Below are 22,767 nucleotides of genomic sequence, written 5' to 3' on the forward strand. Positions count from 1 at the left end.
ACTGTACTAGTGCCGACATTGTGCATGCTCTGTAGCCTGTGTCTATGTGCCTGTGGTTCTGTCAGCGTGATCATGTGATGTATCTGACCCCAGGAATGTGTCAATAAAGTTTCCCCTTCCTGGGACAATGAATTCACGGTGTTCTTATTTCAATTTCCAGGAGTGTATTAAATGTCTTAAAATGTGAAATGTGCATTCAAAGCTACATAATTTAAGGATTAAAGATAACAACTCACTGAAGAGCAAAGGCTTTGTCATTGAAAAGCACATAAACAAGGCTAAGGGCTTTACTACCTTTTTAAAGTTATAGTGCCAAAACAATGTTGCCATGCAGGTAATTTGTGTGTGTGTGTGTGTGTGTGTGTGTGGAGAGGGGGGGGGGGGAGTATTCTGTGAGCAAACAGGTACTTTATTTCTTTACATTAATTGATCATTTATGTAGTAAAGCCTCACCTAGCATAAGCTTTATCACCAGCAGTCTAAACTTTTATTCTTCTGTCGTATAATTTTTCATGTTCTAGAAAAGGAATTTATTCTAGAGTGTATGATGAACTGTAAGAAATACTACTCGTGTAAATAAGTAAAATATTATAACACAGATTTTGGAAAGGTGAAGTGTTTGTAATAATATTAAGAGTTTCAGTTATTTCTGTAATCATAATGTGATTCAGACAATATGTAAACTCAATCACAAGAAGTTCTTATTTTGAGTTTTAAATCAGTTGTGTGAACTTTGTGTCCTTAATTGTCGGTAAGGCAGAAAAGCACATCCAATAGAATTTATTTTCACGTAGCATCCATCGAAAGCATAAAAACTAAACAAGACTCCCAGACACACCCACAATGAGTCTATTAAGATTTTGAATTTTCTAATATTACTTCTTTTAGGATGAAGAAAAGGGAAAGGGCACACAAATAGCAGCTGAAACCAAAGAAAGTCACTCCAGATCTTCCATTCTCATCCCACTTCCTCAACCCAGTTAGAAAATCTAATGGTGTCACATTTGGCTGATTATGATTTAGGTGTTCTTCATTGGTAATTGTCACTTGTGGGTTTTGACAATTGATGCACAGCTTTTATAAGTTCTCTCTAATTAAATTTCTGTCTTATCGTTGGATTCTTTTCTTTTAGGGCTTGAAGGCTGTTATTGCAGAATCATATGAACGGATACATCGCTCCAACTTGGTTGGAATGGGACTTTTGCCCTTGCAGTACTTACCTGGACAAAATGCAGAGACTCTTGGCCTCACAGGAAAAGAGCTGTTCAGCATTCATATCCCTGCAGACCTGAAGCCACTGCAACAGCTGACAGTTGAGGTTGGCTATTCAGTGATTTATTGCATTGATTAGCATGTACATGTTTTAAAGATGTTGGAAACCTGTAAAGTTAGATTCACTGGCAACACACACACTTAGATGTACTTCTCAAGATTCCACTCTTAATGATATCCCTGAAACTTTCGAAACTACTTGTGGTAAGTAATGCAGAAAGTTTGTAAAGGTCACAAACATCAGAAAGAACATTTGGAAGAACTAATTAGTTTGAATGAAAACATTGTGGCACAGAATAAGAGCATCTGCTTACAACTGCTGTAACAAAACGTATTGGAAAGGGGCTGACAGACTGCTAATGAAATAATGATCTCAATCTTTCAGTACTCAGAGATAATACTTTTGTCAGGAGGAGGAGGAGGAGGAGGAGGAGGAGGAGAAGGTAAAAGTAGATGTTAAGTTTGTGATGGAGGGATGGGGAACAATGGGTAAGATATAATTTCTTCAAGGATTTGTATATTTGAGAAGTGTTTGTCATTGCATTACATACAGTTTGTACTTTTTACGAGCTCTGGCCTTGTTAAGTGTTAAATCTAGAAGTAAACTATCAGAAATACTTTCACATTATTAACAGTGTTTCATTTTGTTTAAGAGCACAGCAAAGAGACTTCAGACTTTCACATGCTTATGTGTCTTATCTATTAAGAATAATACGAATACATTACATACAGGGCTGATTTAAGGCCCAGGTGGCACAATTTGATGCTTGGGGCATCAAGCTGAGAGGGACATCTCTGGCACCACAGCTATAAGATTCCTAAATGCGATGTATCACAATCAGTAGTGGCTCTTTGGAGTGCCAAGCTGGAAGAGGCACTCAAGAGCAAGATTGTAAAGAGCGTAGTTGGTAGTGAAAAGTGAACAGAATACCTGTAATAGTAAATTTTTCAAGAGATATTTTACAGTGACATTATGTGTAATTGACTTACATTATGTGTAATTGACGTAAGTTATATAATTGGATAGAAAAGAAATCTACTCATCAAGCAGTGGCAGAACACATGCATAAAGACTGTTGTAATTGGCAAGCTTTTGGAGCCAGTGGCTCCTCTTCAGGCAGAAGGGATGAAGGGGAAGGAAGAAGGGTGAAGAGTGAAGAAAAAGAACTCGAGAGGTCTAGGGAAAGGGGTAGATTTCGTTAAAGCCACCCAAAACTGCAGATCAGGAGAGACTTATTGTATGGGATGAGAATTGACTAGGTTATAGTTGCACACAGTTATTCAGACAAGACTAGCTTATAGTCATTGTCTCAGACAGAGATGAGGTGGGACATTGCTGCTGTCTTGCTGAAGGAAATATTCCAGCATTTATCTTAAATGTTCTGTAGAATCAAATTTAATTCAAGATCAACATGTCCAGAAAGGGGTATGAATCACATTCTTCTTATATCTGTGGCTTAATGCAAGAACAACCAGTATCAAAAAATCTAATTTGTGGGAAATGAGCATTAAAATTCAGAGAATCTGCTTCAATACTGTTGATACTTCATTCTAAAGTTTCGCATTTGGTGCTTATGGTAATAAATGCTGTATTTGTGCTGTCTAAAAGTTCTCTACCACTACTCTTAATTGTAATTTTTCTGGTAGTTGTTGTCTTTGTATTGAATTAATTTCAGTAACTTTAAGACACTAGTTGTTTTTATGACGTACATTAATTACAAAATTTACATGTTTTTGCTGTTTTTAGGTACTACAATAAAATCAAGTACTTCTGTATTTAAACTTTGTGCATGTTCTACATTTCACTCTTATCCCTGTACTTTGATACAAAGAGAAACAATATTAGATAATGCTCTGTGTTACAATATTTCTTCTTGTGGAATTATCACTTTGCATATCAGTCCACTGTAGAGAAAGACTAAATAACTCTTTAAAATGCAAATAAAATGTAATTTTCATGCTGTTACATTGTTAACCATCACTTTCATCTGTTAAGAACTGTACACCAACTCCTGGAGGGTGTGGCAACTGGTAAAATGCCATTCTCTGTGGATGTGTAAGGGGCATTAATGACTGCTGATCTTTGTCCCTTTCTGCAGATAATCATATAGGTGCCATGTAAGTGTGGTACAAGTCCTCACTGGATGTTTGCCTCTTGTTGTTAGATTTATTATCTTGAATGCCTTTTGAGCACTGAAGGAAAATGTATGCTATATATTCCCAGGTGAATAACATGTGTGGGATAAGCATTTTATCTATAGCCAAAGAACTGACTATCCCAAAATCTTTTGTTTCCTATTAACATGACATTGACAAAGTAATTCCCAAAGCATAAGAAAATCATTCTGCTCTGGTTAGACTACATTTAACTGTGGTTTCCGTGGATCTAATATGATAAATTAGCCCCAATCCCTAGATATAGAAATTTTTGAATTTGTATTCATTTTTCTTTTGAGTGGAGTTGGCCTCCATGTGGGTGTAAAGAGGTTCAAGGAACTTATGTTAAAAAACCTGCAGCTTAATACTACATTGCTTTTGCTTGTGAAATACATTCATGAGCATGACTGAAAATTAATATTCCTGTTCTGGCAACTGCAGGAGTCGCCAAACATATTGACGTTAGTGACTTGTTCGTGTAATGATCACATACTGTAAAGGAGATCTCCAGTACTGTCTGTTCAATGATCTATCTTCAGACAAGATGTTGACAATTATTTAGAAATTAATTTGTGTTGAGTCCCACATCATATCTATAATTCTAAATTGGTACTTATCTTCGTTGTTTGTTGTTGGTCTCATTGTCTTTGTACCAAGAAATATTAAATGGTCAAAGGATTGTTATTCAGCTAACTTCTGATGATTATTCCAATAAATGCAGTTTCTGAACTTTAAATAGATATATTGTTTAGTATTTCCACACTCAGCACTTTTGTCTTCAGGAGTACTACAAAACAACATAAAGTCCCTTTGCAACAAGTGCCTCACAAAGAGCATCCTTACCATAATGCATTCCCACCAAGTCTCTATACTTCCCTCTCACTGAATAAGAACAGCAGTCTCTCATAGAGGTCAAAGACTTTATAACGCTATTGATGATAATTAATTGCTGGTACGACTTCAAAACAATTACTACGATATGAATATAATAGAGGGAAACATTCCACATGGGAAAAATATATCTAAAAACAAAGATGATGTGACTTACCAAACGAAAGTGCTGGAAGGTCGATAGACACACAAACAAACACAAACATACACACAAAATTCAAGCTTTCGCAACAAACGGTTGCTTCATCAGGAAAGAGGGAAGGAGAGGGAAAGACGAAAGGATGTGGGTTTTAAGGGAGAGGGTAAGGAGTCATTCCAATCCTGGGAGTGGAAAGACTTACCTTACGGGGGAAAAAAGGACAGGTATACACTCGCACACACACAGACACAAGCAGACATTTCAATGTAATTGGAAAAAAAGTGAAAAAAGTGCAAAAATTCATGGTTTTCTGGTCACAAAAACCCCCAAGGATTCTGGAGGTTGAAAACAACATACTATCAGCTATATGTGCAAGATAAAAAAAAAAAATCTTCTACCACATTTTTTGCAAATAAAGGGCCTTTTGTGTAATGCCTTTACTGGGCTAATTGACCATGTCGTCATTTGTTTGCCCTGCAACATGTTTTTTTGGTATCAATACACAGAGACATGTTCCCTAAAACAAGACACCACAATTTACGTTCTAACCAGTAACTGAATTGGAGGTACTTGAATCAATGGACAAATATGTCAGAAAATTATGTGGGGTGAAATTTCTCAACTCCTCTCTCTCCCTCCCTCTCTCTCTCTCTCTCTCTCTCTCTCTCTCTCTCTCTCTCTCTCTCTGCGTGTGCACCCCCAGTGTGCATGTATGTATGAATAGTCATGGCAGAAATAACATGAATGAAACAGCCAACTCCTACATCCAAAAAACCGATAGTATTAAGAATGAGACTTTGAAAATTTTTTGTAAGCTTGCAAAGATTAAATGTAAATCATGTAACCAACTACAGTGGTAGACCATACAAACATATTAAGTATTGAAACCTTAAATAAATGTTCACTGAAGAAAATTGGAAGCCTTTTTAAATCTCCACTTAAGTGGGAAATGTTCTGTCACCGTTTGTTCATATGAGTGTAGGTTACCTGAACAATCTTCGAAATATGTAATAGTGTATGTTTGTGTTATTACACAACAATGTCAAATCAGTACAGCTATGTAGCTTTACCACTCCAGTGTATGAAATGTTCTAGACAACTATCTCACTTTTCATATAATATAAACAAAGATCCAGTTTTTCAGTATTATTGAGTGTCTTCAAATATGGTTAATAGTTTCAATGTTCATGACTGCCTTCATGGCCTAAAACACTAAACTTACTCAGAATACAAGCTGCTTTAAGTAACTCCATGCAGTTATTACTTCAGGGTTCAATTATTGTGTTTTTTGATAGGCAACATAATTGAGTAATTTTAAGTAGCTAAGAATGACAGTATTTATAAAAGATAATGTTTCCAAAGGATTAACCAGATAGGACAATGACATAGCATAGAAACTCAATGAAGAAATGCTACACATTTGGGGTCCTATGTTTACCATAGGACATCATATACCGAGAATGTATTACACAATTTATTATTATAAGAAACTGTTAAATTTTATGACAACATTTAATTGTATTTTTCTTAAAAAAAAAAAAAAAGAAAAGAAAAACTGTAATTAGCACATGAAAAATATCTTCAGTTAAAAGTTTTCCTTGCAGTCAACAACTAAATTTGCAACCTCAGTTTAGCTAATCAGCTATTCATTAAGCTCTATGGTTTCAGTTCAGTAATGTTCCTTAACCCAAACAACTTCCTAGATTTCAGATATAGTATCAGTCTGTTACATTTGGATGTGGGTTTCCAGTACTTGTAATCGCCTTATGTAGATACCAAAGAACTTTAACTCAGCAGTTAAAAGTTCGGATCTCTCATGGTCTTAACTAAAACTAAGCCTTCTGTCTTCAACTGTGCTATTTTAAGTCTAGCATCATGTCTCTTCTTTCTTGCTTCGCCTTGGTTCTTCATTGTTTCTTTTACAACAGCTTCTCTTTCTTATGCTGAAATAGGTTAACATTCTGGGAATTCAATGTGTTCATCAATGAAAGTAGCTGGTTTTTTGTCAAATGGTATTTCATGTGGTGAAAAACCTGTGGGGATGTGTTCAATCCAGAGGGGTGTTCATGACTGCAGCTAGTCCTGCACAACCTACCACAGCTTGTCCTGCACAACCTACCAATCTCTCGCACACACCTCTCTGCAGAATTTCTGGCCAGTAGCTAAGTAGATATTAAAAAGTGTTATTTGCTACAGGTAGATCTTCTTGTGTGAAACAGTCCTTTCTCTATTTTTGAAATCAGTGCTTGTTCCTTTCCTGATAAAGTATAATTTGATATAATTAGAAAATATGTTCTCTATAACAAATATGAAAAAAGTATCACCCCCTCCCCCCAATCACCCCTCCTCTTCTTCATGGTAACAAGCTGTATACATCGATAACAACAAGTCTTACAGGTTTCTGAGGTAGTATGTTTTGCATGACCATGAAAATTTCTGTTACTTATCTTCACTTGTTGGCATCTGTCACAATTTGAAATTTGTTTCCTTACTGTTTTCAGCATGTTGTAATTTTTTTTTAAACTGCTGGTCTCCAAAGTGTCCATAGCCTTCAAGAGTATGCATAATAAATTTGTCACTGTACTGTTCTGAGCAACACAATCTGCTGTGGTCAGAGTCTAAATTCATTCTTATAAATAATATTCCCTTGTGTAATTTGTAATATTTGTCAACTTTTCTACAGCTCTTTTTACCAAAACAACATTTCACTAGTTTCCAATTATAATCATGATTCTGCTATCTACAAATGATATTGCAGAAGGTCTTAACTACCTTCTCATCTTTAACCTCTTTCAGATGCATAATCATCAGCTCTTATCTTCCTCCTCCTCCTCAATATTATTATACCCTCCTGATGGTAAATGAGACTCTATATTTGCAACTAGATTCTCAGGCTCCATAACATACTGAATTTATAGTCAAATTGTTCTAAAAATAAGATCCACCTCGCCAACCTACTGTGATACAACTTGCATACTTTCAAATAACTAAAGGCCTTGTGAGCTGAGTACATAATAATTTTGTCCTTACAAGTAGTTTCTAAATTTGGAAATGAAGTGTTGGCAGAAGCGCCAACACTGTGTTGCTATAGGAGGCCGAAATGCACGCTGTTAAAGCTCACGCAAACTCACAGGTCAGAGAAATAAGACTAGCAAACAGGAGGTAACTGGTAGAATACTTAACTTTAATCCACAATTGTAGAACATCTCTCTTGATGATACATAATTTGAATCTCAATATAAAATGCTATGGTGCCTTGCTAGGTCGTAGCAAATGACGTAGCTGAAGGCTATGCTAACTATCATCTCGGCAAATGAGAGCGTAGTTGTCAGTGATCCATCTCTGGCTAAGTTGGCTGTACAACTGGGGCGAGTGCTAGTACGTCTCACTAGACCTGCCGTGTGGCGGCGCTCGGTCTACCATCACTGACAGTGGCGACACGCGGGTCCGTCGTATACTAGCGGACCGCGGCCGATTTAAAAGCTACCACCTAGCAAGTGTGGTGTCTGGCAGTGACACCACATTCCTCCCCCGCAAATCGGCGAACGGTTGTGTTATAAGGCTTCCGCCCGCCGTGGGGAGGACCCCATGTTGACGTATGCGACGAGGTGGGGAGCCTAACAACAGGCGAGGCTTGCCACCCGCACCCAGCCATTCGGTCCGAGGGGAGCTAGGAAACGCCTGGAAACCTAGTCCAGGATGCACGCCAACATGCGGTGTACGCGTCTGTAGATAGTCAGGAGGGGCCGAAGGGTCGACCTCCATCGAGTCGGAGCACCCGACTGGCGAAGACGACAGATGGTCCAGAGCGGGCAAGAGTTCCATGGCGGAGGACAACTGGTCACGGGAAGCGATCGGCGGCGCGTGACCCAGGGAGGCGCCCGGCGGTTGCAGCAACACGTCCACTGCGGGCGGCGCCGGCGAGAGAACAGGCAGCGGCGCGTCGCCATGGGGCAAAATGGAAGGCAGTGTCGGTAACACCTGGGGATGAGGCGAGCCAGTAGATGGGTCCCCAGGGCGCTGACCGGATGGCACCGTCGCTGAAAGCAGACGGGGAGCGGAAGATCCCGTGCGACGACAGAGGCGCAGCTGATTGAGATGCCGACGCACCTCACCAGAGGCCCCCAAAACGAGATACATAGCGCGGCCGAGGCAGCGAAGAATGCGCCTTGCGAGCCAACGCCGTGAACCGCGATAGTTGCGATAGTATACAACGTCGCCAGGGGCAAAAGCAGGTGTCTGCCGCTGCACAGGAACCTTATGCGGCTGATGTAGCAAAGACATAAAGGTTCGATGAGGGCGACCATGAAGCAACTCAGCCGGCGAGCGACCATTGCGGGGCTGAGAGCGATACGAGGACAAAAAGAGCAACAACGTGTCCTCCCGAGAATGCGACTCTATCAACTTCAACATCTGTGCCTTGAAAGTCCGGACCAAACTTTCAGCGGCACCGTTGGAGTGAGGCGAATACGGCGCGGATGTCAGATGTTGAATACCATTGGCCTTGCAGAATGACTGAAATTCTGCGGACATGAATTGTGGGCCATTGTCGGAAACAATAGTCTGCGGAAGACCTTAATGCAAAAGATAGCGGACAATGCTTGGATGGTGACAGAAGACGTCGTGGAAGACATCCTGACAACAAAAGGAAAATTACTGAAGGAATCGACCACAACCAACCATCGAGCATTCCAGAATGGACCAGCAAAATCTATGTGTAAGCATTGCCAAGGGGAAGTGGCTTCTGGCCATGCAAAGAATTTCCGCGGTGGCGCGGATTGTTGTTCAGCACACGCCATGCAAGAAGAGCACATATTCGTAGTCGCAGCATCGATTCCGAACCAAGTACAGTGCTGACGAGCAAGTTGTTTCGTGCGCACTATACCCCAATGTCCTTGGTGGAGAAGCTTTAAGACAGAGGACTGTAATGAACGTGGGACCACGACCCTGGACTGATCATTATCAGAACGCAACAGCAAAACACCACGTCGTACAAAAAGTCTCTGCTTGTGAGCAAAAAATCGGCGAACCAACGGATCCTCGACCCATGACTTTGACAAGGGCCATTGCGTAGCAACAAAACGCAAAACTGTAGTATGGACAGAGTCAGCAACTGTGGCTGTAGCTACACGACGAAAATCAATCGGAAACGATTCGACCACGTCATCGGTTTCCGCATCAAGGAACATGCAAGCAAGTTCGGAAGAATCGAATGCTCTATCCTCAGCAACAGGCAAACGGGACAACGCATCGGCGTTTCCGTACTTAGCAGTGGACCGATACAAGATCCTTTTTGATCCTCGTCGCCATATGAAGTGTTCGCAGAAGCGCCAACACTGTGTTGCTATAGGAGGCCGAAATGCACACTGTTAAAGCTCACGCAAACTCACAGGTCAGAGAAATAAGACTAGCAAACAGGAGGTAACTGGTAGAATACTTAACTTTAATCCACAATTGTAGAACATCTCTCTTGATGATACATAATTTGCATCTCAATATAAAATGCTATGGCGCCTTGCTAGGTCGTAGCAAAAGACGTAGCTGAAGGCTATGCTAACTATCGTCTCGGCAAATGAGAGCGTAGTTGTCAGTGATCCATCTCTGGCTAAGTCGGCTGTACAACTGGGGTGAGTGCTAGTATGTCTCACTAGACCTGCCGTGTGGCGGCGCTCGGTCTGCCATCACTGACAGTGGCGACACGTGGGTCCGTCGTATACTAGCGGACCGCGGCCGATTTAAAAGCTACCACCTAGCAAGTGTGGTGTCTGGCGGTGACACCACAGTAAACATCCAATGTACAGGTAGCAGTTCGTTCTCGGTTACAGTGTAGATTCTTTCATGTTTTTGGAGCATCCTACTCATGAAAGCAGTTGTCTGACGTGTATCTCCCCCATTTACAGTCTTTTATTTGAAACAGATGTGCACTGAGTCCAGAATCACTAGCATCACATAATATACAAAATGGTTAGAGTAAGTCTAGTCTACACAGCAAATTACAATTCCACAAGCTTCCTGGAATTCCTTGCCACAGATCAAAACAGCGTTATTTTCAGTAAATTACACAAACTTTTTGGCATTCATAGTTTGTTTATGGTGGTATACACTATAATATCCATATGTTCCAATAAACAATCTCAATTGTTTCTTCTTTTTGCATATTTAAAACTGAGAAATGGCTTTAATTTTGTCATAGTCAGGTAATATACCTTTCTCAGTAATGCAGTGTCCCAAGAATTTAAGTTCATTAACCATGAATTGACAGTTTTCCAGTTTTAATGTCATCCCTCCTGATCACAATTTGTCCAACTATCTTTTAATAACAAATAATTGAATCCCAGCTCTTGGTTCAGAAGCAAAATGTCATCAACATATATAATTAATTTAGAAGATAATTCCTGACCTAACACCTGTTCCAAAATGGTGATGAATTCAGCTGCTGAAACCAAAGTGTACAACACAATACTGATAGCATTTACCATTGTACAAAAATGCAATGTATTTCAGAGATTTGCAATGTATTTCAGAGATTCGGGACCAAGTGGAACTTCACGAAATCCAGAGGTTAAATCGAAGCTTGTCATCAGCTTAATACACTCAGACTTGTGTAATAACTCATTTATTTACTCAGGATGATCATTTTCTCTTGTATAAATGTTTTATTTTCTCTTTTAAGAAGTCTGAACTGTAAAATCGAACACCTCCATTATGTTTTGCTGTAGTTACCAAAGGATTATTATAATCACTACTACTTCCTCTTAGTTATGCCATGCCTTCCCTTAGTTATGCCATGCCCTTCCACCTTTTGGAACTTTTTTTCAACAACTGGTCTCCTTGTGATTGGTACAGCACGCGGTTTTTTAAAGAAAGATTCATGAGGTTTCAATTTTAGTACACATTCGGAATTCTTCACACTTCCTGATACATCACAGAACACCTCTCAGTAGTCCCATAACAAATTATCATCATTGTAGCCACACAGTTTCAGATACCTTTTCCTCGGTTATTTTCATTAACCCCTTCTCTTCAACTTCTAGTTCTAAATGTACCTCTATCACGTAACTTTCCTGTTCCACTAATGCTAACCTGTCCATTTTTTTTCACAACTGCCTCCCTTATTGTCACATATAATGTTTTCCCTCTCCATTCAAGAGATGCACTAAGTTATGTAAACAATCAGTCCCCAAAATAAATTCTTCACGTATTCTGAAAGTACTAAGCGATCATGCTCAAATTCTACACCCTAAATTTCAAATACCAGTGAAGTTTGCTATCTCACCTACTTACTGCTTCTACCAGTAGCCCTTCTAATCCTAATTCCTATCACTGGCTTCTCCGTAGAATTCTTGTTGTGTCTGATTTCAGTAGTTAAAGCTTCCAATATTCTAGAAACTCTGGTGCCTGAATCCACTAAAGCTTCCAGTTTCCTGTTTTTACACGAGTGTATGGATTTCCTATTTCATCACTTGTCTTTGTATTAATGTCTTCGTGTAGTAAGTGCTTTTTGACTGCACTGAAATTCATATCTCTGCTATTCTCAATGCTCTTGTTTCTAAGATCACTTGCCATGTTTATATCAGCATCGTCATTGCTACTTGTATTGTAGTGGTCATTACAAAAGTTCCCTAAAAACACAATTCACTCATCCCTACCTTCCCTTCAATGATTCATAAATTCTATTGCAGTTAACTGTCCACCAATTAGCGTAAACTCTTTGCCCAAGATTGCCAACTTTTTCCAAGTGTGTCACTAAGTAACTATTCCCCCGCATTTACCCAACATGTGCACAGAAAACTTTAATTACTAACTTCAGGATTTAGAATAAAAGGCTGGCTAGGCATCTCACATACATATTTGTTCTGAACATTTGTAATGGCCAGTTCATGAGCATTATTGGTATTTACTCACAGAACAGATTCAGACAGTTAATCTGCAACTTCCTTTTCATTTCTACCTACCCCTGTCAACTTAATAACATAGACTCCTCTTGCTCCTCATCTAACAGCCATCCTCCAGTCAAACAAAATAATCCACATTCTCATTTTCATTGCCCTAATTTCTCCCTCAACACCACCACAAACATTAGTTGCATCTTCATGTACCATACATTTCTCATGCTCCTTATCTTTTACTATTTCTTTGCATTCCAAAAAGCTCTCACAAATATTTAAACTATCATCAGCAGTCTCATTTGGATTTCCTCCCATGTCAACACCATAAAAGTTTACTAAATCACCTCCTTGTAGTTCAGGTTTTTAGTTCCTATTGTATTTTGTCCTTAACCCTGTCTTGCCAAAAATTACCCCAAAATTTTGATCTACTCTTACTTACTTCTTACTTACTTAATGTGGTGCTCTCATGTAATTACCTCCCTGTTGTTGCATTATTTTATGTAGCAATTTATTACCCTTATTGCCACGTATTGAAATAATTATCCTTCCCCCTCTTATTGAGGACATTCAGCAGAGTGTCCTTTAGGCTAACTGTCCAGAAATTTTAGCACCCTGATTGAAAAGTTGAGGGTTGAGGTGGATATCAGATCTCTTAGTGGTCATATTTCTGGATTTCTATGATCATCATCATCTTTGTTGTCGTCATCATCATCATCCCTCCCATCATAATTTTTGTTTTCCCAATTTTGATTATAATCCCCTTGTCTGAAATGATTTGTACCCAAACACTTTCTATATTTCTTTGAAATGCTCTGTCCAACACATCTCTATGTAACGTATCTATCCAATTATAAGACAATTGTTTTTTTCCCAAGTTTGTCATTTGAAAAGCACAGGGTCATCTTACATTCTCAGATTAAACTATTGCTGCTGAGGCCAACATTTTTATGGTGACATTTTTACATTGAAACTTTATCCATTGAGGTGTCATACAAATTTATTTTGGAGAATTCTGAAGGATAAGGCTTAGTGAACAATACCTGCATTTGAATAGGCTCAACATTTTCCAATATGCCGAAGTGCTCAGTACAGTCTCAATCTTGATTGAATGATCTCGTGACATTTGACTCGCACACACAAATGACTCGTTGCTCATGAAAGCCAAGTATTCTGGTTAGACTCTTGTCTAAAATACAACTTTAACTTGTCACATATACTCACAGATAACATCATCAGCATGAAAGAATTGGGCTACTAAAGTAGATAGATAGAGGGTGCTTTGATAGAGATGCAATAAGTAACTTCAACTCAGGAATATATAAGCTTTTATAATTCCTACCCAAAAGTAGAGAATGAGTGTTTTCAGAAAAAGACTACACAAATAAAAAGTTTTAAGTGCTCTATTCCATTGAGCAAATTGGAAAAAACTGGGTAGTTCTTCAGTAGGCTCTTGCTGTCTGTGGATGAACTTAACATGTGAGTGGGGAAAATAATGTAGGGCAAGAAATGATACCATGGAGAGACTGCAGTTTGCAGACTGCAGAAAAAGAACTACAAAGAAAGCATACCACTCTGATGCCAAAGTGAATACAAAGTTTTACATTTATTTACCATTTGTGGATGATGCATATTTACTTAAGCTTTTCTGATTAACTGCAAGAATCATAAATTTGAACTTGTACTAGAGGTATTAGGTACTGTTACCCGTTATTCCACAACTGAAAATAAACAGCCACAACCTTAACTAACAAATTTTTCAGTAGTGTTACATTCTAATGTTTCTGTGCTAGTGACTTCACTTAGTTGTCAAACACCAATCAACTCTGTACCTTACATAAATGAATTTGCGAGACTTCTCTTGCCCATTAGGATCTTCCACACATTAGAAATAGCCAACTGCTCTTAAACTTTTCTTGAAACTCTGTATTTCTTCTGAGCAGTGCAAACTGTGATGTGTTACAAAAATTTACTGAATGTAAGCTCTGCTAACACCTAGTCGTAGCTAATTACAACAGACCTATGACATGATTTAGCATTAGTGCACCAGTATTAACACTATATCACATCTGGCATATACACCTATATGGGAAGCAGCAAGAGTTCATTGCAACGGAATAGTTGAGGTTCAGGGAGAGGTGGTATCTAGGGAAAATAGGACACAAAAAGTTGGAGAATAGGTATACAGTGTGTGACGAAGCAAGCCGGATATTTTACTTCCCCTCCTGTTTTGCCATCTGCTTTCTATAAAATTCATTTTTTTTTTCATTTTTGAACTAATTACCATCAAAATACGTGAGTATAATCTGAATTTTCATAAAAGAGAAATGTTGGCCCTTAGTTTTAAAGAATATAACACCAGGTCTAATTTTGTGATTCGTTTTATGTATGTAATTGATTTTCTAATTTATTTCGATTATGCCTAGTTTGTATTTTTCATTATAGGGTGAAATCAGTAATTGTTTCATAACTTAAATTCTGTTGTTGACTTGTAAACAAATATAAATTCTGTACTAATTGTAAACATTTGGAGGAACAACTAATAGTTCATATTAAAGGATCTATTTGGCTCTATTCAAAAACATGTTAGCAAAGCCAGCTCTTTATTAATTCCAAAGTAATTTCCAGTTTCTTCAAAAGTATTGTTTGCTTAACTATATTTGTTAATTTCATGATTTAAACAAATAATACAGCTTACTCCTTGAAATAGAAGAAACTGTTAAAAAGATGCAATTTTTTGATTTATGCAGTTACTCTAATGAGAAGTTTTAATTGTAATTTCTGTAAATTACACATTGACCAATGTGTAGTTTCAGAACCTGTGATGATATATAAGGGACCGATTTTTGGTCCCAAGACAGTCAGTCCAAGGCTGAGTTTCAGACAAGAAATCTGTGTTGGTTAGAACAACAACAATGCATCAACTTAAACATGAAATAAGTGGTACACCAATAGGCCATGTGTTAAAGCAATGACAGTGTCTGTTCAATTTATTTGAAAGACTGTGAAATGTGTGGTTAAGTTTTTACTGCTTGTAGATGTTACAACTGTAAACTATTGTAGCAGTATGTTGATGTTTGCATGCAAACTATTAATGAGGCTTATCAAAAGTTAAGCAATAGAGCACTGGCCATATGACTGTGTATATCACAGCCACAAGGAGGTCACTCTTATGCACGTATGGCAAGTTTTGGCTAAAATAGAGAGAACAAGAGAAATTAGAATGCAGAGAAAATAAAGTTAGTTGACCCATAACTGGTCTATATTTTGGACAAAGAGGAGCAAGTGAAATGTTGTTGTGCTTCATTTCAAAGACTGGTTTGCTGCAGCTCTCCATGCTACTTCCCATGTTACTCTATCCTGTGCAGTTTCTTTGTCTCTGGGTAACTATTGCAACCTACATCCTTCTGAATCTGCTTAGTGTCTTCATCTCCTGGTCTCCCTCTACAATTTTTACCAGTACCTCCTCATTAGTTACATGATCTACCCATCTAATCTTCAGTGTTCTTCTGTAGCACCACATTTCAAAAGCTTCTATCCTCTTCTTGTCTAAACTGTTTATTGCCATTGTTTCACTTCCATTGATGGCTACACTCCGTACAAATACTTTCAAAAAAGACTTCCTGGCTTTTAAATCTGTACTCGATGTTAAGAAATTTCTCTTCTTCAGAAATGCATTCCTTGCCATCGCCAATCTACATTTTATATCCTCTCTACTTCGACCATCATCAGTTATTTTGCTGCCAAAATAGCAAAACTCCTTTACTACTTTACGTGTCTCATTTCCTAATCTAATTCCCTCAGCATCACCTGATTTAATTTGACTTCATTCCATTTGGCTTTTGTTGATATTTGTCTTATATCCTCCTTTTGTGACACTGTTCATTCCGTTCAGCTGCTCTTCCAAGCCCTTTGCTGTCTCCGACAGAATTACAATGTCACCGACAAACCTCAAGGTTCTTATTTCTCTGGATTTTAATTCCTATTCCAAATTTTTCTTTTGTTTCCTTTACTGCTTTCTCAATGTACTGATTGAATAACATCGGAGATAAGTTAGGTACAACTCTGTCTCATTGCCTTTCCAACCACTGCTTCTCTTTCGTGCCCTTCGACTGTTACAACTGTCATCTGGTGTCTGTAAAAATTATAAATAGCCTTTCGCTTCCTGTATTTTACTCCTGACACCTTCTGAATTTGAAAGAGAGTATTCCAGGCAATATTGTCAAATGCTTTCTCTATGTCTACAAATGCTATAAATGTATATTTGTCTTTCCTTAACCTCTCTTGTAAGATAAGTTGTAGGGTCAGATCTGCTTTCTTTGGGATTGGAGTTATTATATTCTTCTTGGAGTCTGAGGGTATTTGGCCTGTCTCATACATCTTGCTCACTCGATGGAAGAGTTTTGTCATGGCTGGCTCTGCTAAGGCTAACAGTGGTTCTAACAGAATGTTGTCTACTCCCGGGGCCTTGTTTCAATGGTCTTTCAGTGCTCTATCAAACTTTTTATGCAATATTGTAACTCCCATTTCATCTTCATCCATGTCCTCTTCAATTTCCATAATATTGCCCTCAAGTACATCGCCCTTGTATAAACCCTCTATATACTCCTTCGGCCTTTCTGCTTTCCCTACTTTGTGAAATATTGTAGGTTATACCTAGTTATTGTTGGTTGTGCACGGTCAGGCTGTTCAGTTAATGTGGATATTATCTTACAATAGGGTTTACTATGTGGGTTATAATTTAGCAATAGCCTTTTTGTTGGGTGGGGCAAGAAAATGTAGTGAAGAACTGCTCAGCCACACCGGCCAGCAGAGAAAGAGGATTAAGAAGCAAGTGGCACAAAGTTAATGGTTTGAGGGGATCGTCTAGCAAAATTCATACCACAGAGGAATGCAAATAATGGCGTGAATTAAGATAAGTACTCTTCATTCAATGAAAACAAAATGGTAATGACTCTGGTTTGTGCCAGCATAGCACAATATGATCAAGGAGGACATCAATTGAGTTTTAAAATTACCAGCATTTTTTTCTGACCTTCACCTAGTTTTTCAGTATTGCTGTGTAATTCCCGTCAGCTGATAAAGCAATTTACAAGTGAATATGAATGATATTTGAAGGCAGTATTTTTTATCTTTTTTAAATTTGTTGTGTACAGAACTGACAAGTTTTGCAACTATTGTAGGTTGATGGTAGCCGCAGTTTCCAGGTTATAACAAGATTTGATACTGAGGTAGATCTCACATACTTCAGACATGGTGGCATTCTAAATTATATGATACGGAAGATGGTAAATTGAGTGACTCGCTGTGAAAGTTACACTCGAATATAAGGTAAGAATACTAGTATAGGAATTAATTTATAAGCTGTTCTGAATATATTAATAAATTTATTGTGTTATTTTAAAATGCATTGTGATAAATTATCAGACAATATTGTGATAATAGGACTTTGTAATTCCAGATATCAAGCTGCACTATAATTTAAATATTACTTACAGTGCCAATAATGTGTGCGTGAAATTGGACATTAGGTTAGACTGAAGTTACAACCTATACTATAGTGGGATATTTTGTAACCATGTGGGTTCCCTCTTCTCCTGATTTTATGTCATTATTCCTTTCATTTACAAACCACTACAAATTGCTGTTTATCAAATGGTGAAAGACGGAGTCAGATATAAAATGTGACATAAACAGTAGCCTTCAGAACAAAGAGACCATCATCTAGCAAAAGTGTATTTCCTCTCTTCTTGACTCCTTATTTTTATACTTTGTCTGCAGATAATCTTATTTCATCTTTTGCTAGCTAATGGAGATCCAGATTGTGAAAGATACCATTTGTGCTTTCCACTCTCCTCAGGTCTCGGATATTGCCATAAAAATATTCTTACACCTCAGATCTGTCAACAGTATCTTAACTTCAACATCTACCAGTTTTAGGCACTATTAAGCATTCACACATTTGAAAGCCAAAGTAATTCTATTTTGTTGTTTTTCTTTTAAAGTGCATTCGCAATCCTACAATGTGGGAGTCTGGCAGTTGGTAAATACAATTAGAGGCAATGAGTGGCTGAAGTTTATACTCATGCTTGTTGGGTGCAATATTCAGATCCTCAGACATGTGTAGATAACCTCGCTCTTTTTTCAGTCTCAGTGGAAACAGTGATGAGACAGAATTGCTGAAAGGACAAGTTGAAAAAGCAAGCTACTAAATCATCTTCGAGAAAATCAAACAGTGGGAAATCCAGGATTGAATAATGACGATATTATGAAGAGGATATATTGCTACACACTATACAGGGGAGATGTTGAGTTGCAGACATCATCATCATCATAATCATCATTTAAGACTGATTATGCCTTTCAGCGTTCAGTCTGGAGCATAGCCCCCCTTATACAGTTCCTCCATGATCCCCTATTCAGTGCTAACTTTGGTGCCTCTTCTGATGTTAAACCTATTACTTCAAAATCATTTTTAACCGAATCCAGGTACCTTCTCCTCGGTCTGCCCCGACTCTTCCTACCCTCTACTGCTGAATCCATGAGTCTCTTGGGTAACCTTGCTTCTCCCATGCGTGTAACATGACCCCACCATCTAAGCCTGTTCACCCTGACTGCTACATCTATAGAGTTCATTCCCAGTTTTTCTTTGATTTCCTCATTGTGGACATCCTCCTGCCATTGTTCCCATCTACTAGTCCCAGCAATCATCCTAGCTACTTTCATATCCATAACCTCAACCTTGTTGATAAGGTAGCCTGAATCTCCACCCAGCTTTCGCTCCCATACAACAAAGTTGGTCGAAAGATTGAACGGTGCACAGATAACTTAGTCTTGGTACTGACTTCCTTCTTGCAGAAGAGAGTAGATCGTAGCTGAGCGCTCACTGCATTAGCTTTGCTACACCTCGCTTCCAGTTCTTTCACTATGTTGCCATCCTGTGAGAATATGCATCCTAAGTACTTGAAACCGTCCACCTGTTCTAACTTTGTTCCTCCTATTTGGCACTCAATCCGTTAATATTTCTTTCCCACTGACATTACTTTCGTTTTGGAGATGCTAATCTTCATACCATAGTCCTTACATTTCTGATCTAGCTCTGAAATATTACTCTGCAAACTTTCAATCGAATCTGCCATCACAACTAAGTCATCCGCATATGCAAGACTGCTTATTTTGTGTTCACATATCTTAATCTCACCCAGCCAGTCTATGTCTTCAACATATGATCCATAAATAATATGAACAACAGTGGAGACAGGTTGCAGCCTTGTCTTACCCCTGAAACTACTCTGAACCATGAACTCAATTTACCGTCAACTCTAACTGCTGCCTGACTATCCATGTAAAGAACTTTAATTGCTTGCAAAAGTTTGCCTCCTATTCCATAATCTTGTAGAACAGACAATAACTTCCTCCTAGGAACCCGGTCATATGCCTTTTCTAGATCTATAAAGCATAGATACAATTCCCTGTTCCACTCATAACACTTCTCCATTATTTGTCGTAAGCTAAAGATCTGGTCCTGACAACCTCTAAGAGGCCTAAACCCACACTGATTTTCATCCAATTGGTCCTCAACTAATACTCGCACTTTCCTTTCAACAATACCTGAGAAGATTTTACCCACAACGCTGATTAAAGAGATACCTCTGTAGTTGTTACAATCTTTTCTGTTTCCATGTTTAAAGATTGGTGTGATTACTGCTTTTGTCCAGTCTGATGGAACCTGTCCCGACTCCCAGGCCGTTTCAATTATCCTGTGTAGCCATTTAAGACCTGACATTCCACTGTATTTGATGAGTTCCGACTTAATTTCATCCACCCCAGCCGCTTTATTGCACTGCAATCTGTTGACCATTTTTTCCACTTCCTCAAATGTGATCCTATTTCCATCATCATTCCTATCCCATTGTACCTCGAAATCTGAAACATTACTGATCACATTTTCACCTACATTGAGCAACTCTTCAAAATATTCCCTCCATCTGCCCAAGGCATCCACAGGATTCACCAGCAGTTTTCCTGACCTGTCCAAAATACTTGTCATTTCCTTCTTACCACCCTTTCGAAGACTGCTAATTACACTCCAGAATGGTTTTCCAGCAGCTTCACCCATAGTTTCCAACCTGTTTCCAAAGTCTTCCCACGATTTCTTCTTGGATGCTGCAATTATCTGTTTGGCTTTGTTTCTTTCTTCAACATAACTTTCTCTGTCTACCTGGGTTCTGGTATGTAGCCATTTTTGATACGCATTCTTTTTCCTTTTACAGGCTGCCTTGACTGTATCATTCCACCAAGCTGTTTGCTTCATCCTACTTTTACACACTACTGTTCCAAGACATTCCTTAGCCACTTCTAGTACTGTGTCCCTGTACCTTGTCCATTCCTTTTCCAATGACTGTAATTGACTACATTCAACTAACTGGTACCTTTCTGAGATCGCTGTTATGTACTTGTGCCTGATTTCCTTATCCTGAAGTTTCTCCACTCTTATCCTCCTACATATGGACCTGACCTCCTGCACTTTCGGCCTCACAATACCAATTTCACTGCAGATTAAATAATGATCAGTGTCATCAAAGAATCCCCTGAATACACGTGTGTCCCTCACAGCCTTCCTGAATTCCTGATCTGTTATTATATAGTCAATGACAGATCTGGTTCCCTGCCTTCCCAAGTATACCGGTGAATGTTCTTATGTTTAAAAAAGGAGTTTGTGATTACTAAGCCCATACTGGCACAGAAATCCAAGAGTTGTTTCCCGTTCCTGTTGGCCTCCATATCCTCTCCAAATTTACCCATAACCTTTTCATACCCTTCTGTTCGATTTCCAATCCTGGCGTTAAAATCACCCATGAGCAGAACACTGTCCTTGTCCTTTACTCTAACAACTACATCACTGAGTGCCTCATAAAAACTATCCATCTTATCTTGATCTGTCCCTTCACAATGCGAATATACTGACACAATCCTAATTTTCTTGCTAGACACTGTCAAATCTATCCACATCAGTCATTCGTTTACATACCTTATTGCAACTACGCTGGGTTCCATTTCTTTCCTGATGTAAAGCCCTACACCCCATTGTGTTATTCCTGCTTTGACTCCTGACAGGTAGACCTTGTATTCTCCCACTTCCTCTTCTTTCTCACCCCTTACCCGAATGTCACTGTTCAATCCCGTCTCTGGCCATCCTGATTTAGGTTTTCCGTGATTTCCCTAAATCGTTTCAGGCAAATGCCGGGATGGTTCCTTTGAAAGGGCACGGCCGATTTCCTTCCCAATCCTTCCCTAACCCGAGCTTTCGCTCAGTCTCTAATGACCTCGTTGTCGACGGGACGTTAAACACTAACCACCACCACCGAATGTCACTAACAGCTAAAACGTCCAGCCCCATCTTACTTGCAGCCTCTGCCAGCTCTACCTTCTTCCCAGAGTAGCCCCCATTGATATTAATAGCTCCCCATCTCATTACCATTTGTTTGCCAAGTTGTATCTTAGGAGTCCCTGGTTTGTCAGTTAGAGGTGGGACTCCGTCACCTCCAAAGGTCCGAGGCATTTTGCTCTGATTGTTGCCAGCATCATATTTAAAGTACCAGGGAAGCAGGTTGCTAGCCTTGCTTGCCCCGAGTCCCATTGGGTTTTACCCCTAACGGCTGAGGGACTAACCGGTGGATTTGGTAGTCTTTGCCGTATGAGCACAAAGGTGACCACGACTCAGAATATGTCCGAGATGCCCAGCCTTATTCCGAAGTAACTGGTATCCCGACTGTCGGGACCACTTACTTGGCCACTCATATGTTGCCCGTGGTTCATGAACTAGGACATGACTACAGGAACCCACACCATGAACCACAGACAGGCACAACAAAAATACTGCTAAACATGTAAGTGTTCACCAAAAAGGGCTTCTTCTAAAGTAGACAAAAACGACACACACACATTCATGCAAGCAAAAATTGCACACACATGACCACTATCTGTGGCCAAATTGTAAGCAATTGCACATGATGGGAGAAGCAGTCTGGTTGGTGGGTGGTAAGGAAGAGCCTGGGGTGGTGAGCGGGAGGGTTAGCAGGATAGGGATGGGGGACAGTAAAGTTCTACTTGTGGGAGCATGCTGAGACATGGTGAAGACAGACTAAATCAGCTATGTGCAGTCAGAACGTTAGATGGGGTGGCAGGGTTGAAAAGGAGAGAGGTAGAGGAAAGGAAAAAAAAGTGTGGATGCATTGGTGGAATGGAAGGCTGTGTAGGTGAGTGAAGGACAGGGACTAACAAAGGTAGAGGCCAGGGGGATTACGAGAATGTAGGATATGTTGCAGGAGATTTCCCTCCTGCACGGTTCAGTCAAACTAGTGTTCATAGGAAGGATCCAAATGGTGTAGGCTATGAAGCAGTATCTGAAGTGAAGAACTT

At 39.2% G+C, this 22,767-nt stretch overlaps 1 protein-coding gene across 1 annotated transcript in view; it reads left to right on the plus strand.

Moving 5' to 3' along the window:
• Nucleotides 1-22,767, plus strand: part of LOC126187305 (cytoplasmic aconitate hydratase-like) — a 311,989-nt gene that overhangs the window by 272,056 nt on the left and 17,166 nt on the right. Inside the window, exons 17-18 of the mRNA XM_049928298.1 lie at nt 1,133-1,318; nt 17,529-17,676. Of these exons, the coding sequence (XP_049784255.1) occupies nt 1,133-1,318; nt 17,529-17,642 (300 nt within the window). The 3' untranslated portion in view covers nt 17,643-17,676. The remainder of the gene's footprint in view (nt 1-1,132; nt 1,319-17,528; nt 17,677-22,767) is intronic.

Source organism: Schistocerca cancellata, chromosome 5, assembly GCF_023864275.1.
Source record: "Schistocerca cancellata isolate TAMUIC-IGC-003103 chromosome 5, iqSchCanc2.1, whole genome shotgun sequence".
Lineage (NCBI taxonomy): Eukaryota > Metazoa > Arthropoda > Insecta > Orthoptera > Acrididae > Schistocerca > Schistocerca cancellata.